The 15183-nt window shown below is 49.4% G+C and overlaps 1 protein-coding gene across 1 annotated transcript in view; it reads left to right on the plus strand.

Annotated features, from left to right (window-relative positions):
- Positions 1-4631: 4631 nt before the first annotated feature.
- CREB3L4 (cAMP responsive element binding protein 3 like 4) overlaps positions 4632-15183 on the plus strand; it is a 31178-nt gene continuing 20626 nt past the window's right edge. The window contains exons 1-2 of the mRNA XM_048509886.1: positions 4632-4748; positions 9841-10016. Of these exons, the coding sequence (XP_048365843.1) occupies positions 9843-10016 (174 nt within the window). The 5' untranslated portion in view covers positions 4632-4748; positions 9841-9842. The remainder of the gene's footprint in view (positions 4749-9840; positions 10017-15183) is intronic.

Raw genomic sequence — 15183 nt, forward strand, 5'->3', positions numbered from 1 at the left:
CCCTGATCTGGTTGAGGCTAATCGATTGTCCCTGAGGCCGGGTAGTTAATCATTAGTGCATAATGGGACATTGGGTGGGATGAGGGATCTCAGGCTATATTGGGAGTTTTGGATACCTGATCAGTCACCATCTTATTGTTTTTATCGTGTGTTTTTTGCAACTAATTAATGTTCTAAGCTATTTTGTTACAATCGTATACGTTGAATTGTTTTAATTACAAGGTGTGTAAGCTGGCAGTAGTCGGAAAAGGGTGGGGTATCAAACTTAATTAAATGATTTTAAAAAAAAAATCCTCAAGGTGGGTATCTGTGTTAACCAATCTCTCTGGGCCGGAGGATCTCCTGCATTTACAATGCATATCCATACAACAGAGGTGTGGTTCTATTTTCGATTTACTTATTTGAAACATTTACTTGTTGCCTTTCCGCTTTTCAGAATTCAAGGCAGCTTACATTACAATGTAAATAAAACAACTGTTATGAAGCACGCATGCTGACAGTTTGACATCTGGTTGAGGGTGACCAATAAATAATAAATGAAATTCATCAAATGCTCTCCTAAATAAAGCTGTCTGCACCTGTAGAAAAGGGCAACTTTGCAGGGTCGGTTCTGATGTGCATACGGATCCTCTTCACAGCCTGTTGCAAGAACAACAAACGGGCATTTTGTAACACCTTAAAGACTCACAACATTTTATTGCTGCAGACTTGTTAACTAGGAGGAGGGCATTCAGAGCTGGAGAGATAGGCCCCTTCCACACACGCAAAATAATGCGTTTTCAAATCATTTTCACAACTGTTTGTGTAACCTCCTTCTGTGGGTTCTGTGGGGCAGAACCTGGAATGAGTTGCAAAGAACCTGGTTTAAACAACAAAATGGTTTACTTTTCTTTACAATTAACACTTTTAAAACATCAACATTTAATGTTACAATTCAAGGTCCTGTTCAGGTTGCATTTCAAGTCCTTCTATTTACAGTCTACTGATATTGCCAAGTCCAAATCTTCTTTGCAAGTTGGCTGGCTCCTGAAGACTCCAAGGGCTTGATGAACAGGTTGCAACATGATGAAGGTCTCCAGGAGAACTCTCACCCATTACAACCACAAAAGAAACCCTGAAACACTAAACACCAACATTTTACAACACAGCAAAACAACAACTACCTTCCCAGTAGTTCCCAACAATATTGAAATTACCTTAACAAGGTGTTAAGGGCTTATAGAAATCAAGGTCCGAGTCTGGTAGCCTTGTTCTTCTGCAAAAGAGCTCTTTCAGCCTCTCTGCTGCTCCGAGTCTCCACCCCTTACTGGGTCAACCCATTCTGGGCCAACCCATTCTGGGCATGGGGGTTACATTTGCAAGTGGATTTTGCTATTCCGCACAGCGTCAAAGAGCACTGAAAGCAGTTTGAAAGTGCATTATTCTGCATGTGCGGAATGATCCATACGCTTCCTAATGGGAGAGTAGTCCATTGTAGTGCACGTTCAAATTAAGGCTCCCCAAGAGAAACTTACGTTTGTTAGTAGGGTCAGGGAAAAAAATGAACAGCTCAATATGAGATTTGGAAATATCCTGCATTTCTACCAAGAAGCTGTACAGCTAGGCCACAAAACCTTCTTCTGGAATGAAATCCTCTTAAGGCACTGCAAGACCATTGTTTATTTTCTGTCTCAGGTGATTTCTAGAGTGGAAGAAGTTGCAGAAGAGTGTCAGAGGGAAGGCGGACCTGGCCTGGCCCCACCTTTCTAAGGATCAATGTCCTGCTGCCAGGCTCAGAACTATTTAAAAGGGAAATGTCCTACGCTGGAGAAGATCAGGAAGCAGATGGAGTTCAGCCTGGGTTTAAACTCAGCCTTGGAATCTATGATTTAAAAAAAAAAAGAATGAGTGTTTGAGCCTGTGCAGAGTGCTTTTCCTCAACACAATCTCCAGTATACAAGCTTCAGTCTCAAAGCATCCAAGACGAGGCGGTATGCCACCCTCGAGGCCCCAGTCTAGAATTATTTCCAAAGCAGAGTGTTTCTGAGCATGAGCAGAGAGTGTCTCCCAGTGTGGTATAGTGGTTAAGAGCAAGTGGATTCTAATCTGGAGAACTGAGTTTGATTCCCCACTCCTCAACACGAGCGGCAGAGGCTTATCTGGTGAACCAGATTTGTTTGTGCACTCCTACATTCCTGCTGGGTGACCTTGGGCTAGCCACAGTTCTTGGAGTTCTCTCAGCCCCACCTACCTCACAGGGTGTTTGTTGTGGGGGTGAGGGAAGGGAAAGGAGCTTGTAAGCCCCTTTGAGTCTTCTTACAGGAGAGAAAGGAGGGTATAAATCCAAACTCCTCCTCCTGGGCTTAATAGCAAAAATTAATTTCCCATCAGAGAGCCTTGATTCAAACATTTGTTAAAGTGAATAATTCCCCCTGTCGCTGCTGCCACCAAAACGCCTTTTTCCTTATTGATCTTCCTGAACAAACCTGCAGAAGAAACCATAATAATTTCCGTTTTACAGAGACTAGTGGCAGGAAATATAGGCCTTGTCGAGGTCTGCGTGGTCAGACAGAAGGGATTTATTATTTTCTCCTTTTACCTAATAGATCAGCTCATCATCAAACTTTCTGTTTGCAAATAAAAAAGTGTAGCTTCCTTTACACCAATCATTTGTTTGAAGAATTGTTCCAACAGGAATAGATGGCCTCTGTGGCTCCTTCCAAGTCCATGATTCTGCATTTCTATTATTCTGTGCTAGCCAGTATGCCACGCAGACTAAAGAATAAAAACAATAGACTTTTGAACAGAAGTTGTGCCAGAGTTTTCTGCCAGAAATTGGGAAGAACGGCCTGATCGAGTGGGTCCTCCTCGGGAGGCGGTGTTCTCTCATTCTTTGGAAGGTTTTTAAGCAGAGGCTAGATGGCCACCAGGCAGTAAGGGTGATTTTGTGAACTTGGAAAAGTCTGTGAGAGGGACAGCAGCAAGGAGTGAGCCAGTGTTTGGTTCTCTTCGCCCTTTCTTATATGCCCAGTGTACTGCCAATCACCACTTTGGGGTCAGAGGCCCCTTCCACACACACAGAAGAGTTTGAAGAAGAGTTTGGATTTATATCCCCCCTTTCTCTCCTGTAGGAGACTCAAAGGGGCTGACAATCTCCTTGCCCTTCCTCCCTCACAACAAACACCCTGTGAGGTAGGTGGGGCTGAGAGAGCTCCGAAAAGCTGTGACTAGCCCAAGGTCACCCAGCTGGCATGTGTGGGAGTGCACAGGCTAACCTGAATTCCCCAGATAAGCCTCCACAACTCAAGCGGCGGAGCTGGGAATCAAACCCGGTTCCTCCAGATCAGAATGCACCTGCTCTTAGCCACTACGCCACTGCTGCTCCCTGCTGTACACAGGATAATGTACTTTCAATCCACTTTCAATGCACGTTGCAGCTGGAATTAGCAAAATCCACTTTCAAACAATTGTGAAAGTGGATTGAACGTGCATTATTCTGCAAGTGCGGAAGGGGGGCAGAAAGGAGTATTTCTCTGGGACAATTGGCCAGAATCCTGAAGGTTTTTTGCCTACCTCTGGGCATAGTAATCAAGGCAGGTGTACAACAGGTACTGTCACAAATATTACACCCATGCGTACTCCAACTCACTCCAATTGCACTTACAATTGTTGTACGAAGTATTCCTAGAGGAGTAAGAAAAAGAATACTTTGTACAACAATTGTAAGTGCATTGGGAGGGTTCTTTGGGTTTTTGTTTAATTATATGAAAATGAAAGGATTAGATAGACTTTTATATATTGACACTTGTATTTGTACATTTCAGATTGGCTTGACAAAGGACTGCCGAAATAAAAAAACCTAATCTAGAGGTTTTATAGCCATACCTGACGGTGTACTTACTAAACATTTTTTGTATATTTGTGATAGTAAGATAATGTTAAAATGATACTCCCCTAGTGAGTTGGAGTACGCATGGGTGTAATATTTGTGACAGTACCTCTGGGCATAGAGCAGAGGTCAACGGGAGGCTGTGTGTGGTGGGAGGTAGTTCTGAATTTCCAACATTGTGCAGGGGTTGGACTAGGTAATCCTTCAGGTCCCTTCTAACTCTACGTTTACGAGTGTGCGCGTGTGTGTGTTTGTGTGTCCCCACGACCCACTGTTGTGCAACTTCATTGCATTATTGCAATTCTGTAACTCGGCAGTTCACAGCCGGCAGCAGAAACCTATGGCTGTCATTTCGAGACATCGCCGCCGGCATTGTGCTTGACTTCTGATGCATGTACACACCCTAAATCGAAACAGAGGGCACGTTCCCACTCACCCCCTTTTCTCATACATATGCCTCCCTGCTCCGGCAGCCTCTCTTGCATACAGATGGGGAAAAAACAATAGGAAACCAGGTTTCCTGCAGTTCGCTCCTTGGCCTATTCATTCGGAAATAAGATCCGACGGATTTAAAGGTATTTATCCCCCCCAGTGAACATGCACTAAAAATATTTGTTGGGAAAGGAAAGGGAAACAGACTGGCTAGAATTCTCCTTGTGCAGTCTGGCTTCACCTGAGCAGGTAAGTGTTTACCTGCCTTCCGGCCCTTTTAATTGGTCGGAGGCTTGGGGGTTGGTCTTGGCTGGACATACCAGGATATTAAGATCCTGTACGGAAGCACCCGATGTTTCCTCCTACGATGCAGGTGAAGTTCAACGCCGAGGCTCAGTAAGAGGAAGCCCTTTTCCATTTCAGGGGTTTGGAGTGACCTGGGAGAAAGGTAAGAGAGGCTTGCCGAATCGGAGTCCTGTCCGGTCAGCTAGAAATCCATATTACGCACAGCTGCAGCCAGAGTGAACTCAATATCTTGTGCCATTCTGCTGACGGAGGCGTTCACAGCCAGAATCGACTCGCTGTTGTGGGTTTTCCGGGCTGTGCTGCTGTGGTCCTGTGGTTTTCACCGCACCACAGCCACACATCCTGGAAAACCCGCAACAGCCAGTATCTTGCGGTGTCTTTTTAAAGGTTTCGGTAATATTAAGTTACTGCATTCTATTGTACTGCTATGTTTCAAATCTTTGCAAGCCACCCCTGAGCCCAACCGTGGTTGGGAATGGCGGGATATAAATGTAATAAAATAAAATAAATCTGAGGTGTGAATTCCTGCAGGGTGCACCCCACAGGAAAGGGGGCTCAGCTAGGTGGAGGCAGAATTCTATGGGTGCAAATCATGGGTTTATTTTGAAGTGCATCACAGGAGAGCGTGGAGCGATCTATGAATTTTGCCCACACATGGTTAACATAAGGCAACAGCAAGCAACTTCTGCCTGTAGCTTGCCTTGCAGGTGTAACCTCAGCTTGTGGGTTCTGTGGGGCAGTACTTGGAAGGAGTTGCAAAGAACCAAATTTAAACAAAACAGTTTACTTCCCTTTACAAATAACATTAAACATCAACATTTAACATTACAATTCAAGGTCCTGTTCAGGTTGCATTTCAAGTCCTTCTAGTTACAGTCTACTGATACTGCCAAGTCCAATTCTTCTTTGCAAGTGGGTTGGCTCCTGAAGACTCCAAGGGCTTGATGAACAGGATGCAACATGATGAAGGTTTCCAGGAGAACTCTCACCTATTACAACCACAAAAAGAAACCCTGAAACAATAAACTCCAACATTTACAACATAGCAAAAACAAACAACTACCTTCCCAGTAGTTCCCAATAATATTGCAATTACCTTAACAAGGTGTTAAGGGCTTATAGAAATCAAGGTCCCAGTCTGGTAGCCTTGTCTTCTCCAAAGAGCTCTGAAACCTTTCTGCAGCTCTGAGTCTCCATCCCCTTACTGGTTCAACCCATTCTGGGCATGGGGGTTACACAGGCTTCTTACGGGTCACCATAAATCGATCGTGACTTGAGGGGATAACTTTATGTAGGTCTAATGCAGCCTGCAGGCAGTTGTGCGCAAGAGCTAGACTGCAAATGTCACATACCCAGACGTGGTATAGTCATCTAGTGCAAAGTAGTACATGGACGTGCACTAGGATAGCAGGCAAATCCAGTTGCACAGGGTTTATGATCTTTTACCCTATGTGGTGATGGAAGGGAGTTATGGATACCGTGGACTGCCCAAAACAACAAATAAGTGGGATCTAGATCAAATCAAGCCCGAACTGTCCCTAGAAGCTAAAGTGACTAAACTGAGGCTATCGTACTTTGGTCACGTTATAAGAAGACCTCAGTCACTGGAAATGACAATAGTGCTAGGAAAGTCAGCAGTGTGATGCGGCGGCCCAGAAAGCCAATGCGATTCTGGGCTGTATCCATAGGAGTATAGTGTCTAGATGGAGGGATGCAATTGTCCCTCTCTATTCTGCATTGGTTGGACCTCACCTGGAATATTGCGTACAGTTCTGGGCACCGCAATTCAAGAAGGATATTGACAAGCTGGAATGGGTCCAGAGGAGGGCAACCAAAATGGTCAAAAGTCTGGAATCCAAGCCCTATGAAGAGAGACTTAGGGAGCTGGGTATGTTTAGTTTGGTGAAGAGAAGAGGTGAAATGATAGCTCTGTTTAGATATTTGAAGGGATGTCATGTTGGTGAGGGAGCAAGCTTGTTTTCTGCTGCTCCAGAGACCAGGACCAGGAGTGATGGGTTCAAGGTGCAGGAAAAGAGATTCCACCTCAACATCAGGAAAAACCTCCTGAGGGTAAGGGCTGTTCAGCTGTGGAATGCGCTACCTTGGAGTGTGGTGGAGTCTCCTTCTGTGGAGGTTTTTAAAGAGAGGCTGGATGGCCATCAGTCAGGAGTGCTTTGGTTGTGTGTTCCTGCATTGCAATGGGTTGGACTTGATGGCCCTTGGGGTCTCCTCCAACTCTATGATTCTATGAAAAGTTGAAGGCAGCAGGAAAAGACCCAATATGAAATGGATGGACTCCATCAAGGAAGCCTCAGCGCTCAGTTTGCAAGACCTAAGCAAGGCTAACAATAGGACGTTTTGGAGGACATTAATTCATAATAATTTTTATTATTAGAGCCATCTTAACTTGTATTTATATCGTTTTAATTTGATTGTGCTCTTTTATACTGTACACCGCCCTGAGCCCTTCGGGGAAGGGCGGTTTATAAACCTAATAAATAATAATAATAATAATAATAATAATAATAATAAGGTCTCCACAAGTCAGAAGCAACTAGACAGCATTTCACAGAGAGAGAGAGAGAGAGAGAGAGAGAGAGAGAGAGAGAGAGAGAGATGTACACACAGGAAAGTACCAAGTTTGTAGGGAGATGCCGTATTTGAAAGTTGTGCCTTTTGGATCACCCCATCTCAGTGCCCTCCCCTAAACAAGATTACAAACTGCTGGGGCAAACCATAGCTTTGAGTTGGATGTAAGGTCAGACACTTGGTTTGTCGCGAAAGGTCGGGGGGGGGGGGGGAGATCATGAACATCCAGGTTGCCAACTCCAGGCTGGGAGATTCCTGGAGATTTTGGGGGATGGTTCTTGGAAAGGGTGGGGTTTGTTTAGGGGAGGGATCTCAGTGGGTTTCAATGCTAGGACACCCACCCTCAAAAGCTGCCATTTTCTAAGGAGAAAGAACCCTCTAGCCCACAGGTGTCAAACTCGCGGCCCTCCAGATGTTATGGACTACAGTTCCCATCATCCCCTGCCAGCATTATGCTGGTATGGGATGATGGGAACTGTAATCCATAACATCTGGAGAGACCACCCACTAGTTGACTTACCTATGGCTCTAGCCAGGGAGTCTGCAACCTCACGAAGCTCTCTCAGATGTTCATGGACCTCACAAGAAATCCCATCCAGCCCCGCCAAGCTGACCATGCTTGGCAGGGGCTGACGTGGGAGATATACGTCCCATGAACATCCCTGGAGAGAAACCGTGATACAGACAAGTCTAGCACAGTGTGTGTTACATAGTGGCTAAGGGCAGGTGCACTCTAATCTGGAGAACCGGGTCTGATTCCCCGCTCTGCCGCTTGAGCTGTGGAGGCTTATCCAGTGGTGGGATCCAAAAATTTTAATAACAGGTTCTGATGGTGGTGAGATTCAAACAGTGGCGCCGCCACACACACGCACCTCCAGTCCCTATTGGGCAGGGAGGTTGCTTTAGTAACCCCTTCTCGGCACTCAGAAAAAAATTAGTAACCACTTCTAGAGAAGCAGTGAGAACTGGTTGGATCCCACCTCTGGGCTTATCCGGTAAACTAGATTAGTTTGTGCACTCCAACACATGCCAGCTGGGTGACCTTGGACTAGTCACGGTTCTTCGGAGCTCTCTCAGCCCCACCTACCTCACAGGGTGTTTGCTGTGGGGTGGGGAAGGGAAAGGAGATTGTAAACCCGTTTGACTCTCCTTGCAGGAGAGAAAGGGTGGGATATAAATCCAACTCTTCTTGTCAGGAAACCAGTTCTGGAAGATCTTACCTGATGGTTGGTTCAGAGGGTCAGCAGCAGAAGAGCTGGATTCGAGGCCATTAGCACCTTAGAGACGAGCAAGATATTCAGGGTATAAGTTGTTCCCTTGTCATACCGTGCATTAGATAAAGTCAGAGGTGGGATCCAGCAGGTTCTCACAGGTTCCCGAGAGTAGGTTACTAATTTTTTGTGTGTGCCGAGAGGGGGTGACTAATGGGTGATTTGGCCACGTGATTTTTGCCTCAGTTACGCCCCTCCTCTCAGCAGTAGCGCGCAGAACTTGAAGCAGTCTAGCAGGCGGTGCACCGCGGCAGCCTATGCCTGCGTGCATTCATTTCCTGCCCAAGGACCGGCGCAGCGGCTGCGTCCTTGCCACAGCCCCGCCCAGGAATGCCCCGCCCTGGAATGCCCGGCCACGCCCCCGTTGTGCCCAGCCCAGCCCCATTGGCGCTACGCCACAGTTTGAATCCCACCACCATGGGAACCTGCTCCTAAAATTTTTGGATCCCATCGCTGGATAAAGTCAACTGACTCTCGAACACTCGTACCCCCCCAAATCTTAAGGTGGTCATGGACTTAAATCTAGCTTTTCACTTAGAGGTTAGCAATCCTTCCCTGGCTTGTTCACCAAATGCCTGAAGTAGGCCTCTGAGAAAATCCAAGGTGTGAACCAACTGTACAACTCAACCATTGCCTTATGTCTAGATTACAGGGGTAGGGAACCTGCGGCTCTCCAGAGGTTCAGGAACTACAATTCCCATCAGCCCCTACCAGCATGGCCGATGATTAGCAGCCATGCCTGACGGCTGATGGGTTATAATTGGCCCTCTGAGCACCTCTGGGCTTCCTGGGGAGATCTAGATCCTAAAGAGACTTGTTCCTCAGCAAAGGTCTGAGGCGCATGAGTGTAGTGGTTAAGAGCAGGGTGGATTCTAATCCTGGAGAGAACCCGGAGTTTGAGCTCCCCTCTCCCTCCACCTGAGTGGCAGAGGCTTATCTGGTGAACCAGATGTGTTTCTGTGCTCCTAGATTCCTGCTGGGTGACCTTGGGCTAGTCACAGTTCTGCAGTGGCATAGTGGCAAAGAACAGTGGCTAAGAGCAGGTGCACTCTGATCCTGGGAAGGGAACGGGATTTGGATTCCCCAGCTCTCTGCCCAGCAGCTTGAGTTGTGGAGGCTTATCTGGGGAATTCAGATTAGCCTGTACACTCCCCCACACGCCAGCTGGGTGACCTTGGGCTAGTCACAGCTTCTCGGAGCTCTCTCAGCCCCACCTACCTCACAGGGTGTTTGTTGTGGGGAGAGGAAGAGGAAGGAGCTTGTCAGCCACCTTGAGTCTCCTTACAGGACAGAAAGGTGGGGTATCAATCCAAACCCCTCCTCCTCCTCCTTCTACTCTATGTGTGCCCTAACCTGGCTTCTTGGTATCTTCAGCAATGGAGCCCAGCAGCTCCGATCTCTTGGACGTTCTCTTCGAGCAGCAGGAAGGACTGTTCCTCAGCAACACCTTCTCCGGATTAGACCCCAGACGCAGTTTCCCTCTCCAAGATCACGCTTACGGATGCCTGTCGGAGAAGATTTGTGAAACGTGGGTGCCCAGCAGGGAACAGGTATGTCGAAGAATGAAGCTGTAATATTTTGGGCCATCTGTCATGGGAAGATACTCAAAGGTGACTGCCCATTAAATCCTAAAGGAGAAGAAGAGTGTGGATTTATAACCCACTTTTAAGAACATAAGAACTAGCCTGCTGGATCAGACCAGAGTCCATCCAGTCCAGCTCTCTGCTACTCGCAGTGGCCCACCAGGTGCTTTTCGGAGCTCACATGCAGGATGTGAAAGCAATGGCCTTCTGCGGCTGCTGCTGCTCCTGAGCACCTGGTCTGCTAAGGCATTTGCAATCTGAGATCAAGGAGGATCAAGATTGGTAGCCAGAGATCGACTTCTCCTCCATCAATCTGTCCAAGCCCCTTTTCAAGCTATCCAGGTTAGTGGCCATCACCACCTCCTGTGGCAGCATATTCCAAACACCAATCACACGTTGTGTGAAGAAGTGTTTCCTTTTATTAGTCCTAATTCTTCCCCCCAGCATTTTCAATGGATGCCCCCTGGTTCTAGTATTGTGAGAAAGAGAGAAAAATTTCTCTGTCAACATTTTCTACCCCATGAATAATTTTGTAGACTTCAATCATATCCCCCCTCAGACGTCTCCTCTCCTGTAAGGAGACTCAAGGTGGCCTACAAGCTCCTTTCCCTTCCTCTCTCCACAATAGACGCCTTGTGAGGTTGGTGGGGCTGGGAGAGTCCTGAGAGAGAACTGTGACTAGCCCAAGGTCACCCAGCAGGAATGTAGGAGTGCGGAAACGCATCTGGTTCACCAGATAAGCCTCCGCCACTCAGATGCAGAAGTGGGGAATGAAACCCAGTTCTCCAGATCAGAATCCACCTGCACTTAACCACTACACCACGCTGGCTCTCATAGGGGGAATATGTAACTGCAGCCCAGGGTGGTTTGTCGAAACTTGGGTGAAATTTTGTAATATGGACACAGTGCCCCATTGTTTTATTGTCCTCTTAACTACTGGACCCAGACAATCAGATAGCATTTAAAGACACCTCACACATTCTGTAAGTGTTGGTTATTCCCTTCTTGGGTTTTTTTTTTGTTCTATGATTTACATATTTATGAATATTTATAATGGGGAGGGAATCCACAACCTCTCTGCCTAGCTCAAAGTCTTAAAGGCCTTTGGTTTAGCCTCTGGTGGATTCCACACTGCACAAATATAATGTCTTTAAGATGTTTTGGGGAAGAACTTCTCACAGCTCTCTTCCCGAAAACAAGTTCAGCCCATTGTGTTTCAACCTGTTTTTTTCAAAAATCACTAAACTAGAGATCTTTTCTCCCCAACCCGGGTTAAAGACGATTCCTGAGCAAACACAAGTGTAGTCGTGCCCGCGAAGTCAGCGTAAGAACGAGACGAGACGCGGAGATATCATCTGGTGGAGAGAGCCAGCAGCGGGAGCGCGGGGGTCCGTGATCCTGGCAACTCTGCCGCGTGCTAGTTCCTCGCACCTTTTATTAGGGTTCTAGTGGGGGCGTGCAAAGGGGTGGATCGGTAGGTGACCGGGAGAGCGGGAGAGCGGGAGACCGGGAGCTCATCATGTGATGTATGATCTCATCTGGCTGCTACGTGCGGGAAGGGGTGTCCGCGTCTGGGCCTAATCCGCACCTGGGGGCAGAAGCCCTATTGTCCCTTTGTCTGGGACACCCGGTGGTTGTGAGCCAGGTAGTTCATGACCTGTGACTCATCAGGGGGTGGGGGCAGGGGAGCGGGTGCGACCAGAAGGCCGTGGTTGGGCCGGCATGCCAGAGCTCTGCCTACGGTGCTGCTGGGTCAGCGGCTCATCCCTACATCTCCTCCTTTTTTATGTTTTAGGAAGGAGGCCGAATCGCTGGGGGTAATTTAGAGGGATGCTTACCTCCTCCGCCGTTTGGCCAAGCTGGCCGAGCTACTTGTGCAACATGAGAACTTGGTTGCGGTGTAAGGGAAAGTCAAGGGGTTTCTTACACACGTTACAGGCAATATTAGAGATACATTGAATAAAACAAGATCCGACGACGAGGCATACAATCAAACCAATGCAGAGCTGTACAATAGTACTTAACCATCCCCCCGGTAGCCAGCTCCAAAGGGCTGACCACCAGTGGGGCAACACGTCATATTTCAGATTGGACACAACTTCTTGTAACTCACGCACTTTCGTATGAATTAATTGGGAATTATCAGAGAGGTTAAAACAGCACATATTACGTACACTTTCACAACCTTGGTGATGCAATAATGATAATCAATAGCGGCACGGTTATCTAAAGTCGCTTGACGAAGTTCTTGTTGCTCGGAGGCCAGGGCATCCAGAGCGATGGAGGTAGAGTTTATAGACTTCGCAAGGGCACAGGCCAGCCGGCCAATAGTCTTAGCGTTGTAAGAAGCAAGTCCGGGGACTCCCACTAGGGAAGTCGCGAGGGAGACGAACTCCGCTTCGGAGAGGGCGACCGCGTCGCTCCGGCAAGAGGGGTCGAGGGGTAGAGCGGAGCGGCGGCGCCCGGGCTCCTGGGGCGGAGCCTGGGGCAGGACGATGGTGAGGCGGCTGAGGCAGCAGAGAGTCCCGGCAGAAAGCCGGGCAGGGATGTAGTTAAAGGTTCTCTCCCCGCAAGTCCAGAACCAACCCTTGGGGAGCAGGATGTTTCCGTACACGGGGGGAATATCCTCCATGTGTGTGCAGTTCCAGTTGGCCGAGCCGGTGAATGGACCCGGGCCGGTCTCTCGTCCTGCCACGCCGGCAATGCGGGCGCAGGTGTTGGACTTGTGGTTAGCAACAGTTTTAGTGACGAGGGAGAGAGCGCCGGCCGGGAGGGTTTGGACGACGGGTCCCCAATCGGCGCTCATGGAGTACTTGATGGACGAGGCATTCATAAAGGGACTTAAGCCAGACTCCGCTAGGAAGTCTCCAGGGGCTTTGCAAACGGGGAGCAGGCAGGAGCTTAGCAAGCTCCCGACTCCTAGGTACTGGCCCAGGCAGAAGGTTGAAACGTTGGCAGCGGCAGCGAACCGCTCCCAGATGTTGGTTTGGTCAAAGCTCATCAGGGGGTGACCGACTGCCACCGGCAGGAGGCAGCAGAGCAGGCAGAGGATGGTGACTGCTGAGTTGGCGGTGATGATATTATAAGATGGCGTAGCTTAAGAGATCCTCGGCGGAGTGTGTCCGAAAGGGGCAGCCTTCGCACAATGCTCATAATAACTCCCCAAGCCTGGCTGAGTGAGTAAGCCTTGACATCCCCAGGTCATCCGGGTCTTTTGGAGCACGTCCGAGGCGTTGGCCAAGCTGGCCGGTATTCCCGTCGAGGAGCCCACTTGGCGGGATCCTCCAGAGAGATCGGCTCCATCTCTCTAGGATAGGAGTTGGTTTCCTGCTGGCGCCATTCGCATGGGCTGGCCGGTCATAAAGCGAAAGTCAGAATTCACAGAGGGACCTGTAGGAAGGAAGGACTGGGAAACACACCCCCTTCCCCAGGAATTGCCAAGGGAGGGGCGAGGGTCCCTCCAGGCTCGGTCAGGGAACAGATGGCGGGAGAGTCAAGATCTCGAATTCAAAGGTGAGATTTGTTTCCAGAGTATGAATAGGCTTATTTTGCAGCCTACGTGAGGATTGCTTTTAGTGCAATCTGTAGGGGGCCGCCTACTCCTCTTTCTTTAGGTTGTTTGGCAGGAAGGGCGGAGGGTAGGCGATCCTGGTGGAAAGCTGGCTTCAAAACGTCATTAGGGCGCGTCAAGGCGAGGGTCCGAGCCCCGAGGGAGGGGGGGCGAGCGGACCCTGAGGGAATTGTGGGTATGCATGCTTAATTTGCAAAACAAAAGACATTGAGGGCGCTTTGGGGGTGAGGGGTGCATCAGGGAGACAAAGCAATCAGGCGATTAGGGGTAGAATTCCAACACAGATGGGAGAGGGGTCTTCCTTGCGACGGGGAATGTACTTACCGTGACTTCGGGGGTTGACGCAGAGAGGCTGTAGCGGTGCTAAATTTGTGATCAATTTATCTTGGGGAAATGCCGCCTGCCGAAACCACTCCTTATAGAAATGCGGACATTAGTACAAAGCGCCTGGCCTCGAACATGGTACTGGTAAAGGTATCATGCGCGGAATAAGACGCCATGCACCGGGCGACCACAACCTAACAGGTTGTGAGTAGGTGCAGATGGCGGCGGCCTCCCCTTAACTTGGGGCCTGTCCTGGCAGTGCTGCGGTACCAGGACGGGCCCAGATTTTAATCCAGGGAGGGCCAGTCAGCCAATTGGCCCTCCCGCCTTTGCTGGTTGGAAGGACAGAACAAAATGGGGAAGAGGGAAGACGTTCCAGAGCGGGGGCTCTGGGGCAAAGGTGGGGAACACAACCAGAGCTGGGGGGTGGGGATCTCGACGTGGCCAGCCGCCATCTGTTCTTCTTCTGGGGTGCGGCCATGGCGAGAGTGGATTTACCCATCCCAAACTAGAGTAGTCTTTACCTGACTCATGAGATCCCTTCCCCAAAGGTTAACGTGGATGTCCAAAATGATGGGGCGGACTGTGAGCTGTCGTTCGAGCCCTGGGCTGTGGACCGTGAGCGGGCGGACGCTCCGTCTCGCGGTTTGCTTCCCCCCCACTCCCCAGATGCGCGGGCAAGCCTCGGTAGGCCACTGATCAGGCCACTCGGCTGCTCTGATGACAGTTACGTCGGCGCCGGTGTCCACCAGTCCCTTGAACGGACACCCTTCTATGGTGAGCTCCAGGTACGGGCGGGAGTTTCCGATGGGTGTTTCCACCGCTGCTACGGTGGTGTTGGCGGCGCTCTGATGGCTGTCTGGGCTCGTGGCCTCTACCGAGCTGATGGCGGGCAGCGCATGGGGCAGGAGGATCAGCTGTGCGCAGCTGGTTCCGCTGGGCAGCTCCTGCGGGATGTTTGTCCATACCTGGAGGTGGATGGACCCCTGGTGCATGGAGTCGATGACTCCTGGGATGATGAACAATCCCTGCTCAGCGGCGGAAGCCTTTGGCAACACCAGCCCAATGGTCCCTGTTGGGATGGGGTCGCTATACTGGGTTGGGGCAACGCGGGACGCCATTGGGGGAACTTAAAGGATATAGGCTGGGTGCATGTGAGCGAAATGCCACGAGAGGGGAGTGGTTTGGGCATGGGTCTCGGTGTTTGGGGCTGCTCTAGTAATCTCCTCCTTGTTCCTG

The sequence above is a fragment of the Sphaerodactylus townsendi genome, linkage group LG01 (assembly GCF_021028975.2).
Source record: "Sphaerodactylus townsendi isolate TG3544 linkage group LG01, MPM_Stown_v2.3, whole genome shotgun sequence".
NCBI classification, from domain to species: domain Eukaryota; kingdom Metazoa; phylum Chordata; class Lepidosauria; order Squamata; family Sphaerodactylidae; genus Sphaerodactylus; species Sphaerodactylus townsendi.